Source organism: Berghia stephanieae, chromosome 1, assembly GCF_034508935.2.
Source record: "Berghia stephanieae isolate SIO BIC M18660-M18661 chromosome 1, UCSD_Bste_1.3, whole genome shotgun sequence".
Classification (NCBI taxonomy): domain Eukaryota; kingdom Metazoa; phylum Mollusca; class Gastropoda; order Nudibranchia; family Aeolidiidae; genus Berghia; species Berghia stephanieae.
In genome coordinates, this window is record NC_088360.1 from 121,867,487 (window position 1) to 121,886,483 (window position 18,997).

At 35.2% G+C, this 18,997-nt stretch overlaps 1 protein-coding gene across 1 annotated transcript; it reads left to right on the plus strand.

Annotated features, from left to right (window-relative positions):
- The first annotated feature begins 2,158 nt into the window (after window positions 1-2,158).
- On the plus strand, window positions 2,159-13,608 carry LOC144962940 (putative rRNA-processing protein EBP2). Its single transcript, XM_078896367.1, has 9 exons — window positions 2,159-2,417; window positions 6,406-6,486; window positions 7,417-7,568; window positions 8,369-8,492; window positions 9,252-9,341; window positions 9,838-9,913; window positions 11,993-12,062; window positions 12,336-12,480; window positions 13,502-13,608. The coding sequence occupies exons 1-9, from the start codon at window positions 2,316-2,318 to the stop codon at window positions 13,562-13,564; spliced, it is 903 nt and encodes a 300-aa protein (XP_078752493.1). The 5' UTR covers window positions 2,159-2,315; the 3' UTR covers window positions 13,565-13,608.
- Window positions 13,609-18,997: the final 5,389 nt, after the last annotated feature.

The window sequence follows — 18,997 nt, forward strand, 5'->3', positions numbered from 1 at the left end:
GTAAAACTAGTCATCTGGAGGACTGGAATATGCAGCTGATCTATTCTAATTTCAGAGTGATGGCATCGTATTTTCTAGCCTCAATAAATGCTGGTCGTCAATAAAGATCATCTATCCTCGCTCCTTAATAATAAGAGTCTGCCTATACATCCTGATGCCACCTTGTGATTCAATTTGTAATTCATTCATTGTTACTTCTCCTGAGGACTAGTTACACACTAGTGGGTTTGGAACCGGGAGAGAGAAAGATGTGACGTCATGACTTCTTGCTTTCCATTAAGTCAAGTAAAATACAAACTAGACAGCCAGGGTTTAAAATATATTTCATGTTTCTCCATAATGAATGTTGATCTTTATCCTCTCTCTCTCTCTCTCTCTCTCTCTCTCTCTCTCTCTGTCTCTCTCTCTCTCTCTCTCTCTCTCTCTCTCCACCACGCCCCCCCCCCCCCCCCGCCCCCAACAGCATAATAATATTGTCATGAATCGGCATACCAGCAGGTAAAAAGCTTTTGAGTACAATAATGAGACCGTTAAAGATGCACCACGCACTGTAAGGGAATAGGCATATTTTTTTTCCCCTTTTTTATTGATATGCACATCGACACTCAGGTTTGAGTCAATCGGTTTATGTCAAGAAGAAGAAGAAGAAGAAGAAGAAGAAGAAGAAGAAGAAGAAGAAGAAGAAGAAGAAGAAGAAGGGGCGGAGGAGTATGAGAAGGATGAAGAGGCGGTTGTGGTGGAGAATGAGGAGGAGGAGGAGGAGGAGGAGGAGGAGGAGGAGGAAGAAGAAGAAGAAGAAGAAGAAGAAGAAGAAGAAGAAGAAGAACAACAACAACAACAACAACAACAACAACAACAACAAGGAGGAGGAGGAGTATGTTGTGGTGGTAGTGTAAGTGGTGGGCATGAGGAGGAGACAGCAAGAACATATCGTGGCCACGTTTTGCTGCATTCATAAGGTTTTGAAGTTGGTTGATTAATTAATTCAAGTTCCCCCTCCAAACAAACATACAACAACACAACACAGTCGTACACTAACAATACGCCTTTTTTTATCGAATATTTTTTTCCAAAAAACTTTGAATCTACTATTCATCCATCAATTTGTCGAAATGTTTAAACCCGAGACTTGCTCAGTTTTCAGGATTTTTGACAAGTCGAAGTAATATAAAGAAAAAAGAATATTTTGACTAAAATATACAAAAATGCATTTTTTATCTCCAGAAAGCTCTTCTTCTTTTTGCAGAATGGCCTATATTCCTGCATTCCCTTGGAACATGATGAAAACCAGACCAATATATCGGTCATTATCTCGGTAGGGGGAGATTGATACCATTTATTATGGGCAAAACAGTGTTGCACAGTAAGTAGTGGATGACAAGTTTACCAATTCAATAGGTAGTCTTTCTGACCTCCAATCTTTGCGACACTATGCTGACTAAAATATTATACACCACGACTTAAATATCAACAGAGAATAATAATAATAATAATAATAATAATAATAATAATAATAATAATAATAATAATAATATAATAATAATAATAATAATCATACATCATCATAATCATAATAATAATAATAATAATAATAATAATAATAATAATAATAATAATAATAATAATATAGATATAATAATAATAATAATAATAATAATAATAATAATAATAATAATAATAAATAATAATAATAATAATAATAATAATAGTAATGATGATTATGATGATGATGAAGATGATGATGATAATGATGTGATGATAATAGTAATAATGATAGTAATAATAATAATAATAATAATAATTAATAATATAATAATAATAATAATAATAATAATAATAATAATAATAATAATATAATAATAATAATAATAATATAATAATAATAATATATAATAATAATAATAATAATAATAATAATAATAATAATAATAAACACAACAACAACAACAACAACAAGAAAAGAATCTGAATAATAATAATGATAATAATAATAATAATAATAATAATAATAATAATAATAATAATAATAATAGGATGGCCCAATCCTAAAGGACCTTCTGTTTGACGATCTCGCTAAAAGCGGGCCAGATGGAACAGCAGTCTGTCAAAAGGATGTCCGTTTCCCGTCGCATGAACAACCTCGTCTTAGTGAAACTCTCTTTTTGAACGCGAGAAGATAAGAAAATCATGAAAGAGAACTCTTTTATTCATGAAGGGAGGTAAAAGTAAAGAACCACCGAAAACATCAACATCAACACATGTGAAGAAAAGGCAGTACAGTTTAAAGATTACAAAGTTCATGTTTGTTGATCAGAATGGGTGTATCTGATAAAGTGTTATTATCGCAAGATCATGCAGAACTTTATGAACCAAATCCAATTTTAGACGCTGATAGTGAGGCGGATTCAGATGATGAGGTAAGCAAGGACAGCACTCTGCAGATGACTCCTCGCCGCTGTGCTTCGATTCACAAATTATCAATCTCAAACCCCACTCTCCTGAATTTATCTGGGAATTCCTTTCAATTGTTTTTATTCCTGATTTCGTAATTAATTACCAGTTATTTTTACGATTTTTGATTATTTTTTTTATTATTCCAAAACAAAACAATAAAAAAACATTTTCATCATTTCAATCTCAATCATCTCCAACTCCAACCACCGGTAGGTGCTTTGGTAAAAAATTCAAATTGGATTGAGCTCAATGAAACCTATATCATTTTAAAGTGCTTTTCAACACGATTCTAATGATACCAAAATTGTGAAAATCAGATAAGCAGAAGAAAAGTTATGTTTGTTTAAAGGCTGAAAATTGGTCTTCTATTGCCTTTGTTATTTATTGACGGACTTTGTGACCTGAAAATTGTTGCATTTCCGGTAGTAACCACCATTTGGATTTCAAAACTGGTCTAAAATGGCCGCTAAGATTTGAGTAAGGATTTTGCTGGAACGAATTTCAATGATGCGGTATACAACTTTGCCCTGAATTTAATTTTATATAATAAAAGTTAAGATGTTAAATAAAAGTGCCATCATGAAATTTTGATTTACTAAGTTCTAATCTTTTAATTATCCAAAGCTAAATTATACCCTATTTTATCCATAATCAAAAGTTATACTAAACTGTCATTGATTTTAAAATAAACTACACCAAACGATAGATTAATTTCTCTTGAAGAAAATAAGACATAAATCATTTAAATCCATCCATAAACAAAAAAATTATGGAACTTTTTCTGAGACCCATCTCTCAAAAGTCCAAATTATCGGGTCACAGCCACTAGCCCATTCATCGGCTCCCTGCTGGAGCAAATGGACGTTTACCAAAGTACCTACCACCGGGTCACCACTGTCACTGTCACCACAAAAAAGGCACTCTTCGGGGGTTGGTGTCCCTAACGAGAGGCGGCCATCTTTTTTATGTTTACATTGGGGATTGGCCAGATATGTTTGGTTGTGTGAAGCAGACAATGTCTGCCAATAACGATGAATGGTTGTCAGACACTTTTCGAAACTCCGCTCATTTATTTATCCACATCCCAGAAAATGGAACGTTTCTTAATGAAACTTAATGCACATGTTAATAAGTAAAGCTATTAAATTATCAATAAAAGCATTAAATTAACCAACAATAAATCAGTCAATGGATAGTAGCTAACTATGCGTCGACATTCATGTGGATGTTATAGTTATGGCCAGCCGAATGGTTCGTCTGCTTTAGAAGGCTTGTCATTGTCAGAACGGAGTGTCTACGTACACGGTAACTTTAGGCAGTTTAGTGAGCAGCAGCAGTGGGAGCCAAATTGTGGCCCAACTCGCCCATAAGAAAGTTATGACTGTAAATTGCAGTTCGCTTTTACTATCGCTTTTACTAAGTTTTAGGGGGGTTCAATTAAAGATGCATAACTTCTTTATAAAGAAAGAGGAATATCGCAGATATCTTGGTATCATTATTTTCGTTACCAACCGGGCACAGAGCTTCAGGATCTACGTACACGGTAACAGTAACATACATGGTAACCTTGAATCTCGCCTTTAATGGATTATATTGTATCGTTTGATTTTTTAAAATAACACACACACATACAGAGCGAGGTCCATCCATTGCTTGTATTGTAGTGGCAAACCAGTTACCGGTGTTACCGTGTACGTAGATCCTGAGGCTAGGTGTCCAGTAACCGTGTACGTAGACACTACCTTGTCAGAATCTACGCTGTGGGTTCGAATCCTGATTCCGCCATTTTTAAAAAAAATTTATTTTTCTTTTTTGTCTTCTTCCTCAGAGCGTTGATTTCTTATAAATCTTTTTCTCTCAGTATTTTGGTTCCTTTCTATAGAATATTGCAAATTGTAATTAATATTCAATATTCATCCCTACTCGGATCTGAAAAAGTATATACTAAAAGAATAAATAAGTAAAGAACAAAGAAACAAAAAAATTCAGAGGGCAATCAAAAGGACATATAGAAAAGAAAAATAATTAACTAAAAACAATTTTAAGAAGTTCATGCTCAGAAACGGAACAGGGAGTAAAGAATAGATTTGCTCAAATAAAAAACAAAACCAACATTTAAAAAAACAGAAAATCATAGTAGTCGCCGATTGCATTTATAAATTAGAGGCAATGGCAATTTAAATAAATAATAAAAAAATAATAATTATATAGTTGTAATAAATATTTGAGAAAAAAACAAACAGAACAGAGCAATTAATTTGAGCTAAATATATAATGAATTATAATTGAACAATTATCGCAGCAAGAGTAACTTTTCCAACATCAAAAACGGATGCCCATCTGTATTCATTTTTCCCTTCCCACTGTCCGACTGTGGAATAGCCTCCCAGCTGAAGTGGCTGAAAATGAAAACGATTGGCAACTTGCCTTCACTTGGTTGCTAGAGCTCACATCGTGACTTTTTAATCGATGTATTTTTTATATTAGTAGCATGTGCAATGTTTTAACAAGTTTAAAATGTAATACCCTACAAACTGTGGAGTGATCCTCGACAATATTGGATTTTCCACAAGAAGAAGAGGAAGGAATAAAATATTCAATTAATTAAAAAACTTCTGCTCGGAACAAACGGGAAAACTATGACCATCATTTGGGAAGCAAAAAGAAAAAAAGAGGGTGCGAGTGGATTCGAACCAGTGCAGCTAAAAAGGAAGAAAATGAACTGTAGTCTAACCCACTGAGCTGTCTATCCACGCCGATATCGGTGTATCTTAAAATTCATATATGAGCTAGATAATTTTCCACCATCTTTGCTTCCTTGTTTTGATAGTTATTTTCATCTCAGTTTCGGATAATATGTTGTTGAATCTACTTTTGTGAAAATGTGATAATAAATTGTATTGTTTTTTTATGAGGAAGACATGAAAGGCTGCGGACAGTGTGGTCAGTTTTGGGGCAAATAACACATAGGCCTGGGGATGCGTCCGCGAAATAAAAAAATTCTTGGCCATCATCAGTATCCCCAAACTTGTGGTCAAAATGAACAAAAGAAGATCAATAAAGTTAACAGGTAGATAGGTAGTGAAAATGTTAATGGTTGGTGGACTATGAACAGATTTGATGATTACAGGTTTCTTACTGGTTGAAAAAAAAAGGCGAATTGCCAGTTTGACATTTTCACTTCAAATTGACAAAAACTTACATTTCATTGATCCATTAGCTGGATTCGGCATTTGAGCACTATATACTTTTATCTTGATATTGACTTATTTGGGACACAAATAAGTACTGGCAGTCGCTTCAATGTCTATTTGTACCTGCTATCTCATCAAGAGAAGTTCTTCTATCAGATCTGATTAACTGATTATTACTTCTGTCTTTATTTGATTCACTGAGTTGGCACTGCTTGGACGGCGACCATCACAAGATTTGTCAGATAAATACATGGTTGATGGGGCTTTCAGATTAGGTATTGGATTGCATCTCATTTTCTTCTAAATGACGAGATACACGTACAGCCCGCCTCAAAACACTGCCTCTACAAAATGTCTTTACTTTTATAAACTTTCCCAAGGCGTTTAAAGATGTTACTCAAAGTTTCTTCGAAAACAAGAAATTCAGTGACAGCTTCCTATTGTTGACGGACATTCATGGTTTACAGAGTACATGTTTAAGTTCAATTGAGCCAAATATGACGTCGCATGAAAAAGAAATGAACTCAGTAGGACATTTGTCCCATTGCTTTTTGACTCATCCTCGTAGATGCGAGGATTGTCTTGGTTGGTCCGATAATCAGTGTTGTGGCCTAGATAATACGTATAAAAGTTGCAGCGTTATATTTCTAATGGGAGGTGCATATGTGATCATTGTGTGTCTGAATTTTTGGTTTGACTTAAGTATCTAAATTGATACCTCACAGAATAAATTTGTTTCTATTATTATTATTTACAGCTTGCAGAAGCACTTGCATCTGGCATAATACAGCCTGGGCTTGTTGTTGAAGAACAAAAGAAAACATTTATCAATAACAAGGTAAGGAAAAAATATTTACAAAGCTGTGGTCCTTTTGTTTTTCTTTGTTCACATCAAATTGATGACGATCTATTTTCCGGGAATTTGCATTACTTTTTTAAAAAATTTATGAAGGAATTTTCAAAATTCAAAAAGATGTTTACTCAGTGGAGATGGAGCTTTGATTTAAGAGTAGTATTTCGCACAAAAATGGGGAAAAAATGTTCATAGTCATTGCTACATTATTTTGTCTAATATGCCTTGTGTGACAATTACTTATTTCAAAAAGTCATAATCTGATTTTATTTGTAATTGTGTCAAAATTTTATTTTTCTGCATCAGAAACCATCTTTGATGTTAGTAATGATAATATGGATAACAATTTAAAATTGTTGGCAGTTGATGGAATGATAGAGAAAATGTTTGATGACACATTTTACAAGATCACTCACCTTCCAATGATATCTATCAAATATCATATTCATATTTTAGTCCTGTAAATCATCAGTCAATTGACTGAAATCAGCCAATTTGTCGAATTAAAAAGAGATAATAATAACAACTCAAGGGCATAGTCAGATGGATGGATACATTACAAGTCTTTTAAAACAGTAATTGACAATGTTCCACAGGGCTACACATAACAGTTATGTCACTTATGTTTTGATGGATAACTTATAGTGACTATTACTAAGCGATGCTCTTTTAGATTTTCATTAATTGTCTGAACACATCCCCATGTAGTTATTTTCACACAGTCTTCATGAATTATTTTTTTCGTTTCCCAATCCTGTCGTGTTCACAAAGGTGGTCATTCTTGAATGAGTGGCCAGCGATAGATTTCACTATTTTCATCTGAGCCAATTGGCTACTTTGTAATAATAGGGAATATATCAAAATAAATATTGGATTTGTGTCTGACTGTTGTCTAATCCTTTTTTTTTTTTACAGGATGGACTTATAAAAAAGTGTCAGGAATTCTCTCTCAGCAAACAGGAATGGATTCAACGACTTGATTTGACAAACGATCCTTTACCACCTACAGATGCTACAATGATTGAAGACTCAGTTCCAAATGATGACTTCAAAAGAGAGATGAGATTGTAAGGAGTGCTGAGTTTTTATTGAAATGTCATTTTCATTGATTATCGTACTGTTTAGTTTGACATTACCAGGTCATAAATCAGTTCATCTTTACATTATAGGACCACATTCACATTCAACTCAATTTTTAAATATCAATATCTCTTTCTCTCTCTCTCTCTCTCTCTCTCTCTCTCTCTCCCTCTCTCTTTCTCTCCTTTTTTTATTTTTTTGTTTGTTTTCCTATAACCTGTGTAAGTGTGTATGCAAATACATTTATGTATCATGGCTGCCAGATGTCCGCTAATAAGCAGATTTCAGACATTCTCATCTTTTAGATATTGTTTGGTCATTCGCCATCTTGCACATAATGCCTCTTTTTTTTTAAAACATGTTTGCTCCTATGGCATAGCTGAAAAACTGTTTTCTGATATTTTAACTGGCTTTCAATGGTCTACTAAACAATAGAACTTTCTATTTAAAAAATGTCCATTTTAGAAAGAGGCAGATATGTCATATCTTTTAATACTCTATAAATTTTCTTCTTTTCCTTGATTTTTGAGTTTTTCTCCTTTTTTGAAATTTCCCACTGGCAGCTGTGATGTCTGCGTTTTAAGAAGGTGGGAATGTGAGCGGTGGTTAAAATTTAGAAATAATCTTTATTTTGATTTCTTCAAAACATATAACTCAAGGCTAACACCTATTAAATCAGGGAAATTTTCATTTTATTATCTAGTCTATTATGAAACCCTTGCAAATATAGTAACTGGATTTATTTTATCTTTGTTTAGTTATTAATTTATTTTTACATTAATACCAGTCACCGCCAGGCTCAAGCATCGGTTTTGGAGGGTTTATCTAAATTAGCAGCCTTGAATGTCCCAACCAAAAGACCTGAAGATTACTTTGCAGAAATGGCTAAATCGGATGATCACATGAAAAAGGTAAAGTATAGAATGGTTTGTGTTTTCATGCTAAGGTGTGGCCAGCATATATTTACATCCAAATTATACAGTTAGTGATAGGTACCAGATTTTGCTTCACTACATCCTACATTGGGCTGATTAGATATTTCAATGAAAAGTCCAGGATGTCTACTGGAAAATAAACTTTTTATTAAAAGGACTTCGCAGTGGTTTGCAAATCGTGAATTGTCCAACTGTTTCTTTATCTAGGTGATCTACAATGTCTAGGAATGATTGATATGTAAATGCAATAGAGTTGCTTGTTCTGGTTTTTTTTTTTTTTTTTTTTTTTTAAATTTTTAGGAGACATGTTGACTTTAGATCTAATGGTTTGGACTCAAATTCTCTGTCAAATATTATTACATATATTCAGTTTGAAAACAGTTTTCACAATTTCCCATTTAAAACTCCACTGATTTCTCAATATACTATTCTCACAACTCTTTCTAATTGAAGTATTCAATTTGCATGGGGATTTGCCCACTTTGTCATTTTACCAGAAGATTAGAATGATTGATCTAGATTGCCTCGTTTTTGGTTTTCGAGGGATCACTGGTTGGGCGGGGTTTATTTGTTGTAATGTTTTAATTTTTTTATTGATTTTATTTTATTTATTTTTTTATTTTTATTTGCTTTTTCCTTTTCTTGTTTTTTTTTAAAATTCACCAATGATTATGTGTTTGTCAAGAGCATGTATTTGTCCCTTCATTATCCACCTTACAATTTATATCCAAACAGATACGTACAAGATTATTAGAAAAAAAGATGGCCATGGAGAGATCTGAGAAGGTTAAGAAGTTAAGAGAGACCCGCAAATATGGTAAAAAGGTAAGAGTGGATAACATACATTTGCAGACCCGACTTTTTATACAGATTTTTCCCTTCAACTTTGACTCTTGATTTTTTTAACTTTCGAGGAAAGTTAATGAAAATAATGTATAACTAGATTGTTGTAGTAAATATCCCCTATAAAGCATTTTAAAGTGACAATTTCTATAAATGATAAAATTTGTCAGATAATGTGTTATTCACACAATTCCTACCATATTTGTCTTTTTTCTTATAGACAAATATTTTAAATTGTTAGAATGAAATTCTGAAGAAAAAAAACAACCCCACTTCTACTTCTAATCCCTAACGTATTTTTTTTTTAGCAGTTTGGTTTCTTTCAAAGGTAGAACTTAAGTACGTTGTCAAATGTTCGGTAATGAAATGGTAGGTGAGCAGTTGTTGACCTGCATGTGTATCATAAAGTAATTTATATTGCAATAATGACATTATATGTTGTTTTTTTGTTTTTTTGTTTGCTTGTCTTTTGTTCAAGGTTCAAATGGAAGTGATGCAAAAGAGACAAAAGGAGAAAAGAGAAATGCTTGACTCTGTTAAAAAATTCAGAAAAGGTGAGACTTTTGTTAAATCTAATGTTTGCCCAATGAAGTCTTCTGTTGATTTTTCCATTTTATAAAATGTGTAGTTTGTTTGCCTGTTTGCTTTGACTTGTTTTGTTTTTATTACTCGGAAGATTTTTTTTCATGTGTGTTTAATTTTCAGCTTCCCATGAAAGAAAGACACAATTCTTACTTGTTCAAGATTTACTTATTTATTTAAGATGGAAATAAAGTTATTAAACTATTTTTGTCTGAAATGTCGATCCACTAATAATTGTTATGGGTGTGTGTGTGGTTTTGTTTTGTTTTTAAATTTTTCTTTTGAATAGTTTGAAGTGAAATATTTATAATTTATAGACAGACACATATCAAAGCTTTCTTGAAATAAGTTTGGTTTGTTAGTTGTTAATCACCACATCGTGCAGCACTTCTGCTTTAATTTCTTTCCATGGCTGACTTGATCAGAAAATTTTCACATTTAAGGGGGGGAGCGACAAAAATGATGAATTTTGACCCAGTTTGCTAAAATTATATTTTGGTGGGATGTTGTCATGTGACCATTTGTCTGCATAAAAAATTGCATGAGAACTTCATCTTAATTTTTTTTTTCGACTCAAAATAATGTATTTTGTGACCCATAGAATGTAAAATCCTGCCCATTTTTAGTTTCAGTCGACTGATTTCATGAAAGAATATCAAATAGTCTTTATAACTAAGTAAAGGTAAAAACATATCAATGAAAAGTAAAAACTCTCCTCTATCTTCAACAACCAATCATTTTGTTCTTAATTATGTCATTTGGTCACAATCCAATCAGAGAGCGAGAGGAGAGTTTTTCCCTAAACTCGTTTACTTTGACTTTTAAATGCGTTTTTCTCAAAACTGCAATTTTCGTCACTCCCTCAGTTTTCAACCAATCTTCTTCAAACTTTCTACAAAGGAGTGTCATACAATTACGCAGGTCCTCTAGGAGCCGGATTTTTGAAAAAAAAAAATTTAGGAGTAATTTGAAATTATGTAACTTTTTTCAAGGGGAATAATCGAGTAATAACTTTGAACTTAATATTTAAAGTTTCTAATTAAAAAATTAAAAATCAGGCTTCTAGAGCCTCTTTATTTTCCTTTTTTCTGCCTGTGACCAAAATATTATGACAATCGGTTGATAAACAAAAAAGCCTTTGACTTTTTAAGACTTGTTGTTTATTTTCCAATATGGCGTCGTTTCCATAGCAACAGGTAACTTTTTTCGAAGAAAATTATATGCAATCATCCTTCCCAAACAGGTACATTATGACTGTGCATGGAAGTTCAGGATATTTCATCAAATAAAAAAAATGACCCTTGAGTGTCACTCCCCTCTTTAAAGTGTCTTCAGAACATTTTCTTTTTTGATGTTTATTCAGTTTAATTTCACATCATCATCATCCATCGTGGCTGGTACTCTTTGAGTATGATGCCAGTCAGCTGTCTCCGCGTATCACGATCCTCTGTGGTGTGCATGAAGTCTGCGTTGTTTTAAAAGTCACTTTTGGCCATTCTTAGGTTATTTAAATGTGTTATCCGCTGTCTTCCTTTAGCTCTCTTTCCCTCGATCATCCCAGATGTCACCAACTTTTCTATACCATCTATCCTCCATACATCTCACTTCCTCGTTCATAAACCTGTTTGTCCATGATAGCCACTCCATTCGTCAATACATCCACGTACATTCTTTGTCAAGCATCCACATTTCACAATTGTATAAAGGGAAAGTTAACAAATGTTTCCACTACTTTGATTCTGGTCTTTAACTTTAGGTTGTTGTTTAACATAACTGGAAGCATTTTATGAAACACATTTTTTGCTATTGCTATTCTTTGTTTATCCTCTATGTCTCATATGTCATGGATAATGATAGTGCCTAAATATTTATATTTGGAAATTGTGAACACTTTGAAATCTTTTGAATTAGTCAAGGCGTCCTGAGGGTGTTTACCTGAAGCCAGAAGCAGGGGAACAGTATAGCAAAGTTTTACTTACTGTATTAAGCCTATTTTAATACAAGATTGATTTTACATGATTTTATTACCATTTTTTCAATTTGCATTTTAGGTCAAGTCAACAAGATTGACATGTTTGATGAATCTATTGAGAGGGATACAAAAAATAGCAAGAACATGCAGTAAGTTTATCGTTTTTTTTTTAAATTTTATTTATCTATTTATTTGCTTATTCTTGTTTCTTAATATGCGGGATTTTCTCACCATATCAGTTCAGTTCACATAATTTTTAGTTGCATCTTTTATGTTCCTTATTTGCTATTTTAGACATAGCCTGGTGATAAATGACAAACAGGAATTGAAAACAGTCGTAATATTATTCTAATTCTAAGGTTTTCTGAATCATTCAGCCACATCATGAGTTCATAGATATATTTTTTTTCCTTTTTTCACAGACCAAACAAAAGAAGGGAATACAAGAATAAGAAGTATGGGTTTGGTGGTCAAAAGAAACGATCCAAGTACAATACTGCAGAAAGTGCTGCAGATATCAGTAGCTTCAATCCTGACAAGGTTTATGCTAGAGGACGTGGTAAAAAGGTGAATATCTATTACTTTATTCAATAACTATAGCTCTTTATTGTCCATAAATATGGCAATTTGTCATTCAGTTGCATTTGCTATAACATTGCTTGATGACAATAAAATATGCAAAGACGAAATACATCATACAGACATTCCTCATCTTTCTACTCTCTCTCTCTCTCTCTCTCTCTCTCTCTCTCTCTCATGTGCGCGAGCACATTTCACTTTCAGTCACACCTTTAATTGCAACAGGAAAATGTATTTTGGATTTCTTGCAGGTTTCATTAATTTCAAACTTTTTATTTTTACCCAAATTTGGCCACGGCCATGATCTTATACTCAGTTTTGTTCTTTTTTTTTCTTCTTTCTTTCTGTAGCTTAGCTGTTCTCTGAACTCAGTACTTCTCAAAAAGAAAGGGAACTGGCAAAATAAAATTTGTCTACTTGAACAGTATATTGTACACTTCAATTAATCATATTCCATCATAAATTCTATTTAAAGAATCCACTCATGTTCTTGACAATGAAACTACAGCCCTGAGCGTCAATCCTTAAATCAGTATTTGTCCTATCTCTTTACATATTTAGAACTTCAGAATTAACTGTCTTTACCAAGGCAACTGTTATTCTTGTGCTACTTAATTTGAAGCCTTAGTAACGTTGCAGTTTTCGTAGTACAAATGTTGCTGCCCGTCTCTCATTTGTATTTAGCGTTTCATTCATCATGTTTTGTTGACAAAGGGAAAGCTAAAATATCCACATTATTTGTCTTTGTTACCAAATTTAAGCTTCCATTCCAATTGACAATTGTTATTCAGTTCTCTTAGTGAAATGAGTAAGATAATTATTTTGAGTAAAATTATTCCTTGCTCGTAAATGGTTATAATATGCCCACAATAATGAAAAATATGTTTCTATGAAGTTTTTTTTTACCATGTTTTGTTGAGTTTTTATTTTCTTTGCAAAAGCGTTGGTCTATATGTATATTGCACTTCATCTTAAGCATACATGTGTCTATTATTTGTTTCCATTTCAGAATACCAAAGCAAAGAGACCTGGAAAGAGCAAGAGGAAAGTGCTTAAAAACAAGAAGAGATAGAATAAGAAACATTTTGGGGTTTAAAATAAACAAAGTTGTAAATATCCCTGGTCTTCCTTTTTCTTTCTTTCGTTTTGCAGGCTAATCAGAGGATCTCAATTTTTGAGTCATTTTTTTAAACTTTGGAAAATTTTAGATGATCATTGCTCATGAGGGTCCAAGTAAAATTTAAACAAAGAGGATATTTGTGGGATACCTGAGTACCCAAATAGCAGTATTCGATTACGTTATTTCAAGAATAAAAAGAATCACTTCGATTCCAAAATGGCTGACTATTGTTGACGTTTTCTACTTAACAAATTATCATTAGCAATCTACAATACACTACAAATGGCGACGAGCATCTAGAACCCAGATAAGTGCAATAACGTTTACATGTATTTTCATTCTACCAAGCCATAAAACTATAGTCTATTGACAGACTACTACCAACTATTGAGCTTGCATTCTCCAGTCTTGTACGTGTACATACCAACATGCCAAGACCCGACACCTTCAACGAAGGACTAGAGTCCTTCACAAACTATAAAGAAAGACTGGATGCGTTTTTTGTTGCAAACGACATTGCCGAACAGAAACAAACAGCAACTCTGCTATCATCCATCGGGGCTAAAACGTACAACACACTACGATGTTTGACGTCACCCGACCTTCCCTTTAGTAAAAGTTATGAAGAACTTTGCAAACTGCTGTCCAACCATTACTGCCCCCCTCCACTTGAGATAGTTGAAAGATTCAAGTTTCATAAACGCAGTCAAGCGATGGACGAATCGCTTCCGGATTTTTTAGCATCCATAAAACGGTTGGCTGAACACTGCAAATTCGGAGACAATTTAAAAATGTCTCTGCGTGACAGATTTGTTTGCGGAATACGCGATGAAACCATACAAAAGAGTCTCTTGCAAGAGCCAAATCTCACTTTAGAATCTGCAACAGCTTTGGCACTTGCAATGGAAACTGCCCAGCGAGATGCAGCGGAAATCCACACAACAACATCCGGCAAATCAACAGCTGATCTCAACATTATAAAAACAAATCAGCCTTTACCTACTAACAGAAGACATAACTCACAAACATATCCACCATGCCAATCATGTGGGAAAAATAACCACAGGAGAGCCGACTGCTACCTCCGTGATGCAGTGTGTAAGTCATGCAACAAACAAGGACACATTCAGAGAGTGTGTCAGGCCAGGAAGGGCAGCCAACAACAGAGGAGAGGAGGAGACAGAACCTCACAATCCCGACAAGTTCACGAGCTAGATGAAGACAATGTTTCCGAAGATAATTTTACACTGGAAATGTTTCACATGGAAGGAAACACACCAAAAATAAAGGTAGACTTGCAAATCAATAATATTCCTACAAAAATGGAAGTTGACACAGGATCTGCTGTTTCAGTGATGACGAAGAGGGACTTCACAAAAACATTCAAAACCTTCCCAAATTTGGAAAAGACAGCTGTTCGTCTGAAAACATACACAGGTGAAACCATTATTCCACTGGGAAAAATTTCAGTTCATGTAGAACTCAACAATCAGAAGAAAATACTTCCACTCCTTATACTTGACAAAGGCAGCAATCCTATTTTGGGAAGAAACTGGTTGGCCGCTATAAAACTGAACTGGCAGAGCATACATCAGATGACGACACCTAAAGATAGATTCAATACAGAAAAATTGAAAGCTCAGTTTCAAGATATATTTTCAGATGGAATTGGAAAAATAAAAGGAATAGAGGCAACACTTCATCTAAAAGAGGGAGCCGTTCCCAAATTCCACAAAGCCAGACCAGTGCCGTACGCCTTAAAACAAAAAGTTGAGAAAGAACTAGACAACTTAGAAGAACAAGGGATAATCACAAAAATTGCAACCTCGGATTGGGCCACACCCATCGTACCCGTATTGAAAAGCAATGGAACAGTGAGAATATGTGGTGACTTCAAGGTAACAGTCAACCCAGCACTTAACACAGAGCAATACACAATGCCAAAAATGGAAGACATGTTAGCTACTTTGGAACAAGGTCAAACATTCTCTAAAATTGATCTGAGACAAGCATACCTTCAGCTCCCTTTAGACAGTGCGTCACAAAAAGTAACAACAATCAACACGTCAAAAGGACTGTATTCCTTCAACCGTTTAGCGTTTGGTATTTCTTCGTCACCAGCAATTTGGCAAAAGACAATAGACACAATCCTCCAGGGAACACCCGGAGTTCAATGCAACCAAGATGACATGATAGTCACAGGGAAAACAAACGATGAACACTGGCAAAATCTGCTACTAGTCCTAGCTAGACTTCAAGAGTATGGACTGAAGGTCAATCTTGAAAAATGCCAATTCTTCCAAGACGAAGTTATCTTTTGCGGTGTCAAAATAACCAAAAATGGCTTGCACAAAACCGAAAACAAGGTCAAGGCCATCATCGACGCACCACAGCCAACAAACAAAACACAACTCAGATCATTCCTCGGGCTTGTAAATTATTACCACAAGTGGCTGGAAAATGTAGCTCAAATTGCGAAGCCACTGTACAATCTTCTACAGGATAACACAAAATTTGAATGGTCAACTGAAGCTGATCACGCTTTCATTCAAATAAAAACAATGATCGCTTCGGACAAAGTCCTCATGCGCTACGACCCCGATCGACCATTGCGACTCGCCTGTGACGCTTCACCATACGGCATCGGCTGCGTTCTCTCGCACATCACACCAGAAGGCGACGAAAGACCTATTGCATACGCCTCAAGAACCCTCAATAAGGCAGAACAGAATTACTCCCAACTAGACAGAGAAACCCTAGCTATCACATGGGGTGTTAAAAAGTTCTTCAATTATGTATGTGGCAGGCACTTTACACTAATCACTGACCATCAGCCACTCAAATACATCTTCTCGCCCACAAAACCAGTCCCTGCAATGTCTGCAGCCAGACAACAGAGATATGCAATTTTCCTTTCAGCCTTCGACTACTCAATCGAATACAGGAACTCCAAGTCAAACGCTAATGCAGACGGATTTTCACGATTGCCTTTACCCACCACAAACTCAAGTCAAGAGGCCGATTCAGCAGATGAACTATTCTATACAGAAGTAATAGAGTCCTTACCAGTCAACGCAGCAATCGTTGCCAAAGAATCACGCCACGACAAAACACTGTCACAAGTCATACATTACGTCCAAACTGACAGATGGCCAAACACAGTCAACGAAGAACTGAAACCTTACTTCAACAAACAAAACGAACTGTCAGTGCAACAAAACTGTCTCTTTTGGGGATACAGACTCATCCCTCCACAAAAACTGCATGCAAAAATCTTAAGTGTTCTTCATGAAGGACACATTGGTATAGTCAAAATGAAAAACTTGGCTAGGGGATACTTCTGGTGGCCTGCTATTGACAAACAAATCGAGGCAACTACAAAAGGGTGCCCTGGTTGTGCTTCAGTTCAACCTGATCCACCGAAAGCTCCTCTTCACCCATGGCACTGGCCTGACAAGCCATGGCAAAGAATTCAAATAGACTTCGCGGGACCATTCATGGGATTAATGTTTCTAGTGGTCGTCGACGCCCATTCCAAATGGGCCGAAATAATACCGACATCCAATGCCACATCCATTTCAACAATCAATATATTGAGCAATCTTTTTGCAAGATTTGGTTTACCTGAACAGCTCGTATCTGACAACGGTGTGCAGTTCACATCCCATGAATTCAAATCCTTCACAAAGGTCAATGGAATCAAGCACACCCTTAGCACACCCTACCACCCAGCAACCAACGGGCTGGCTGAGCGAATGGTCCAAACTTTCAAACAAGCAATGAAAGCTTCAAAAGATGAGAAGGGTACCATCCATACAAAACTGGCAAGATTCCTGTTTGCTTATAGGAATGCACCGCACACCACAACAAACGAGAGCCCAGCATCACTTATGTTTGGCAGACATCTGCGAACTCACCTAGACATCATTCGACCAAGCATTCATACAAGAGTATCTTCATGTCAAGACCGTCAGCTTCGTACTCACTCTTCTGCCAACACCAGGAACTTCGACAACGGAGACAACGTCCTGGTCCGAGACTACCGCGGACACCAACGATGGCAACACGGCGTAATACATGCCCAAACGGGAACACGCACCTTTGAAGTCAAAACAGCTCCCGGAGCCATATGGAGACGACACTCCGACCAAATTGTTCACACAAACACCCCTGCAATCACAAGCAAACCAGCACCAGCACCACTATTGGACATCGTCCCAAACTTCAGAACGACAGAGATACCAACCATGGTTCAAACAACCCCAGCGAATGACCGAGATCCAAATTCTACGCGGTCACAGGTCGAGGTCCCGCCTCACCACATAGAGAATTCCCAAATTCTCTAACTCTCTCTGACAACATGTCACAGAGAACGCAATCTCAAAACAATCACAACACTACAAGTGCACCTTACACTACGAGAAGTGGTCGCAACGTGAGAAAACCTAACAAATTCACACTGTAGGCATGGCCATTTATAAGCCTTAAGCTTGACTATAATATTGGAAGAAATATTCGTGACGTTACGACCACAAACACAAAAACACTTTGCATCTACACAGCCGCATGAAGTTGACACTAGTTAAGACTATTAGAGTCCATTACTGTGTTTTCTTTTATCATTATGAACTGTTGACCACTTCAACTAGTTTAGTTCTACACAGAAGAAACACTTTTTCTTACTCATCATTGATATATGAGATAATTTTTCTTTTTTTTTCTTTCTCATTAACTCTTAATTAATCATTTAAGCTGTATAAAACAAATGTAAGAATGAATGAACCATTATGTAAACCAAAACGAGCGAAAGTATAATAGCTCATTTTTTTTTTAATCATCTAATTTTTTTTAAGGGGGAGATTGTGGGATACCTGAGTACCCAAATAGCAGTATTCGATTACGTTATTTCAAGAATAAAAAGAATCACTTCGATTCCAAAATGGCTGACTATTGTTGACGTTTTCTACTTAACAAATTATCATTAGCAATCTACAATACACTACAATATTCATGTGTCAAGTTTTGGGCCTCTAACTTAGACTCTGGTATAGGATTCCTGCCAAAATAGATGCAATGTTTGTTAACTACAGTTGAAGTTAAATCGTATGATATGTCAGTGTCAGATTTATCTCCATTTTGTCGTCCTATCACATGTGGGTTAATTGGAATGATTTCAAAATTTACTCAAACTTGATTTATTGCTTTCCTTACAAATTTGGGTGGGGTGTGTCAATTCGGACACCCAAATTAATTCTCTCACCTCAGTGACTTCCGTGGGCCAGACACTGAAAGTAATTGTGAAAATATCCGTGTTGCAAACATCATTATGGGAATGTTTTAAAGAGGACACATTCTAACACTTACTTGAACTTTTTTTTTTTTAAA

Bases quoted from the DNA above. Each gene is read 5' to 3' on its own strand.
- LOC144962940 (XM_078896367.1), top strand. From the start codon at position 2,316: ATGGGTGTATCTGATAAAGTGTTATTATCGCAAGATCATGCAGAACTT. The intron at 2,418-6,405 runs GTAAGCAAGGAC...TATTATTTACAG, and splicing joins AGGCGGATTCAGATGATGAG to CTTGCAGAAGCACTTGCATC. The intron at 9,342-9,837 runs GTAAGAGTGGAT...CTTTTGTTCAAG, and splicing joins CCCGCAAATATGGTAAAAAG to GTTCAAATGGAAGTGATGCA.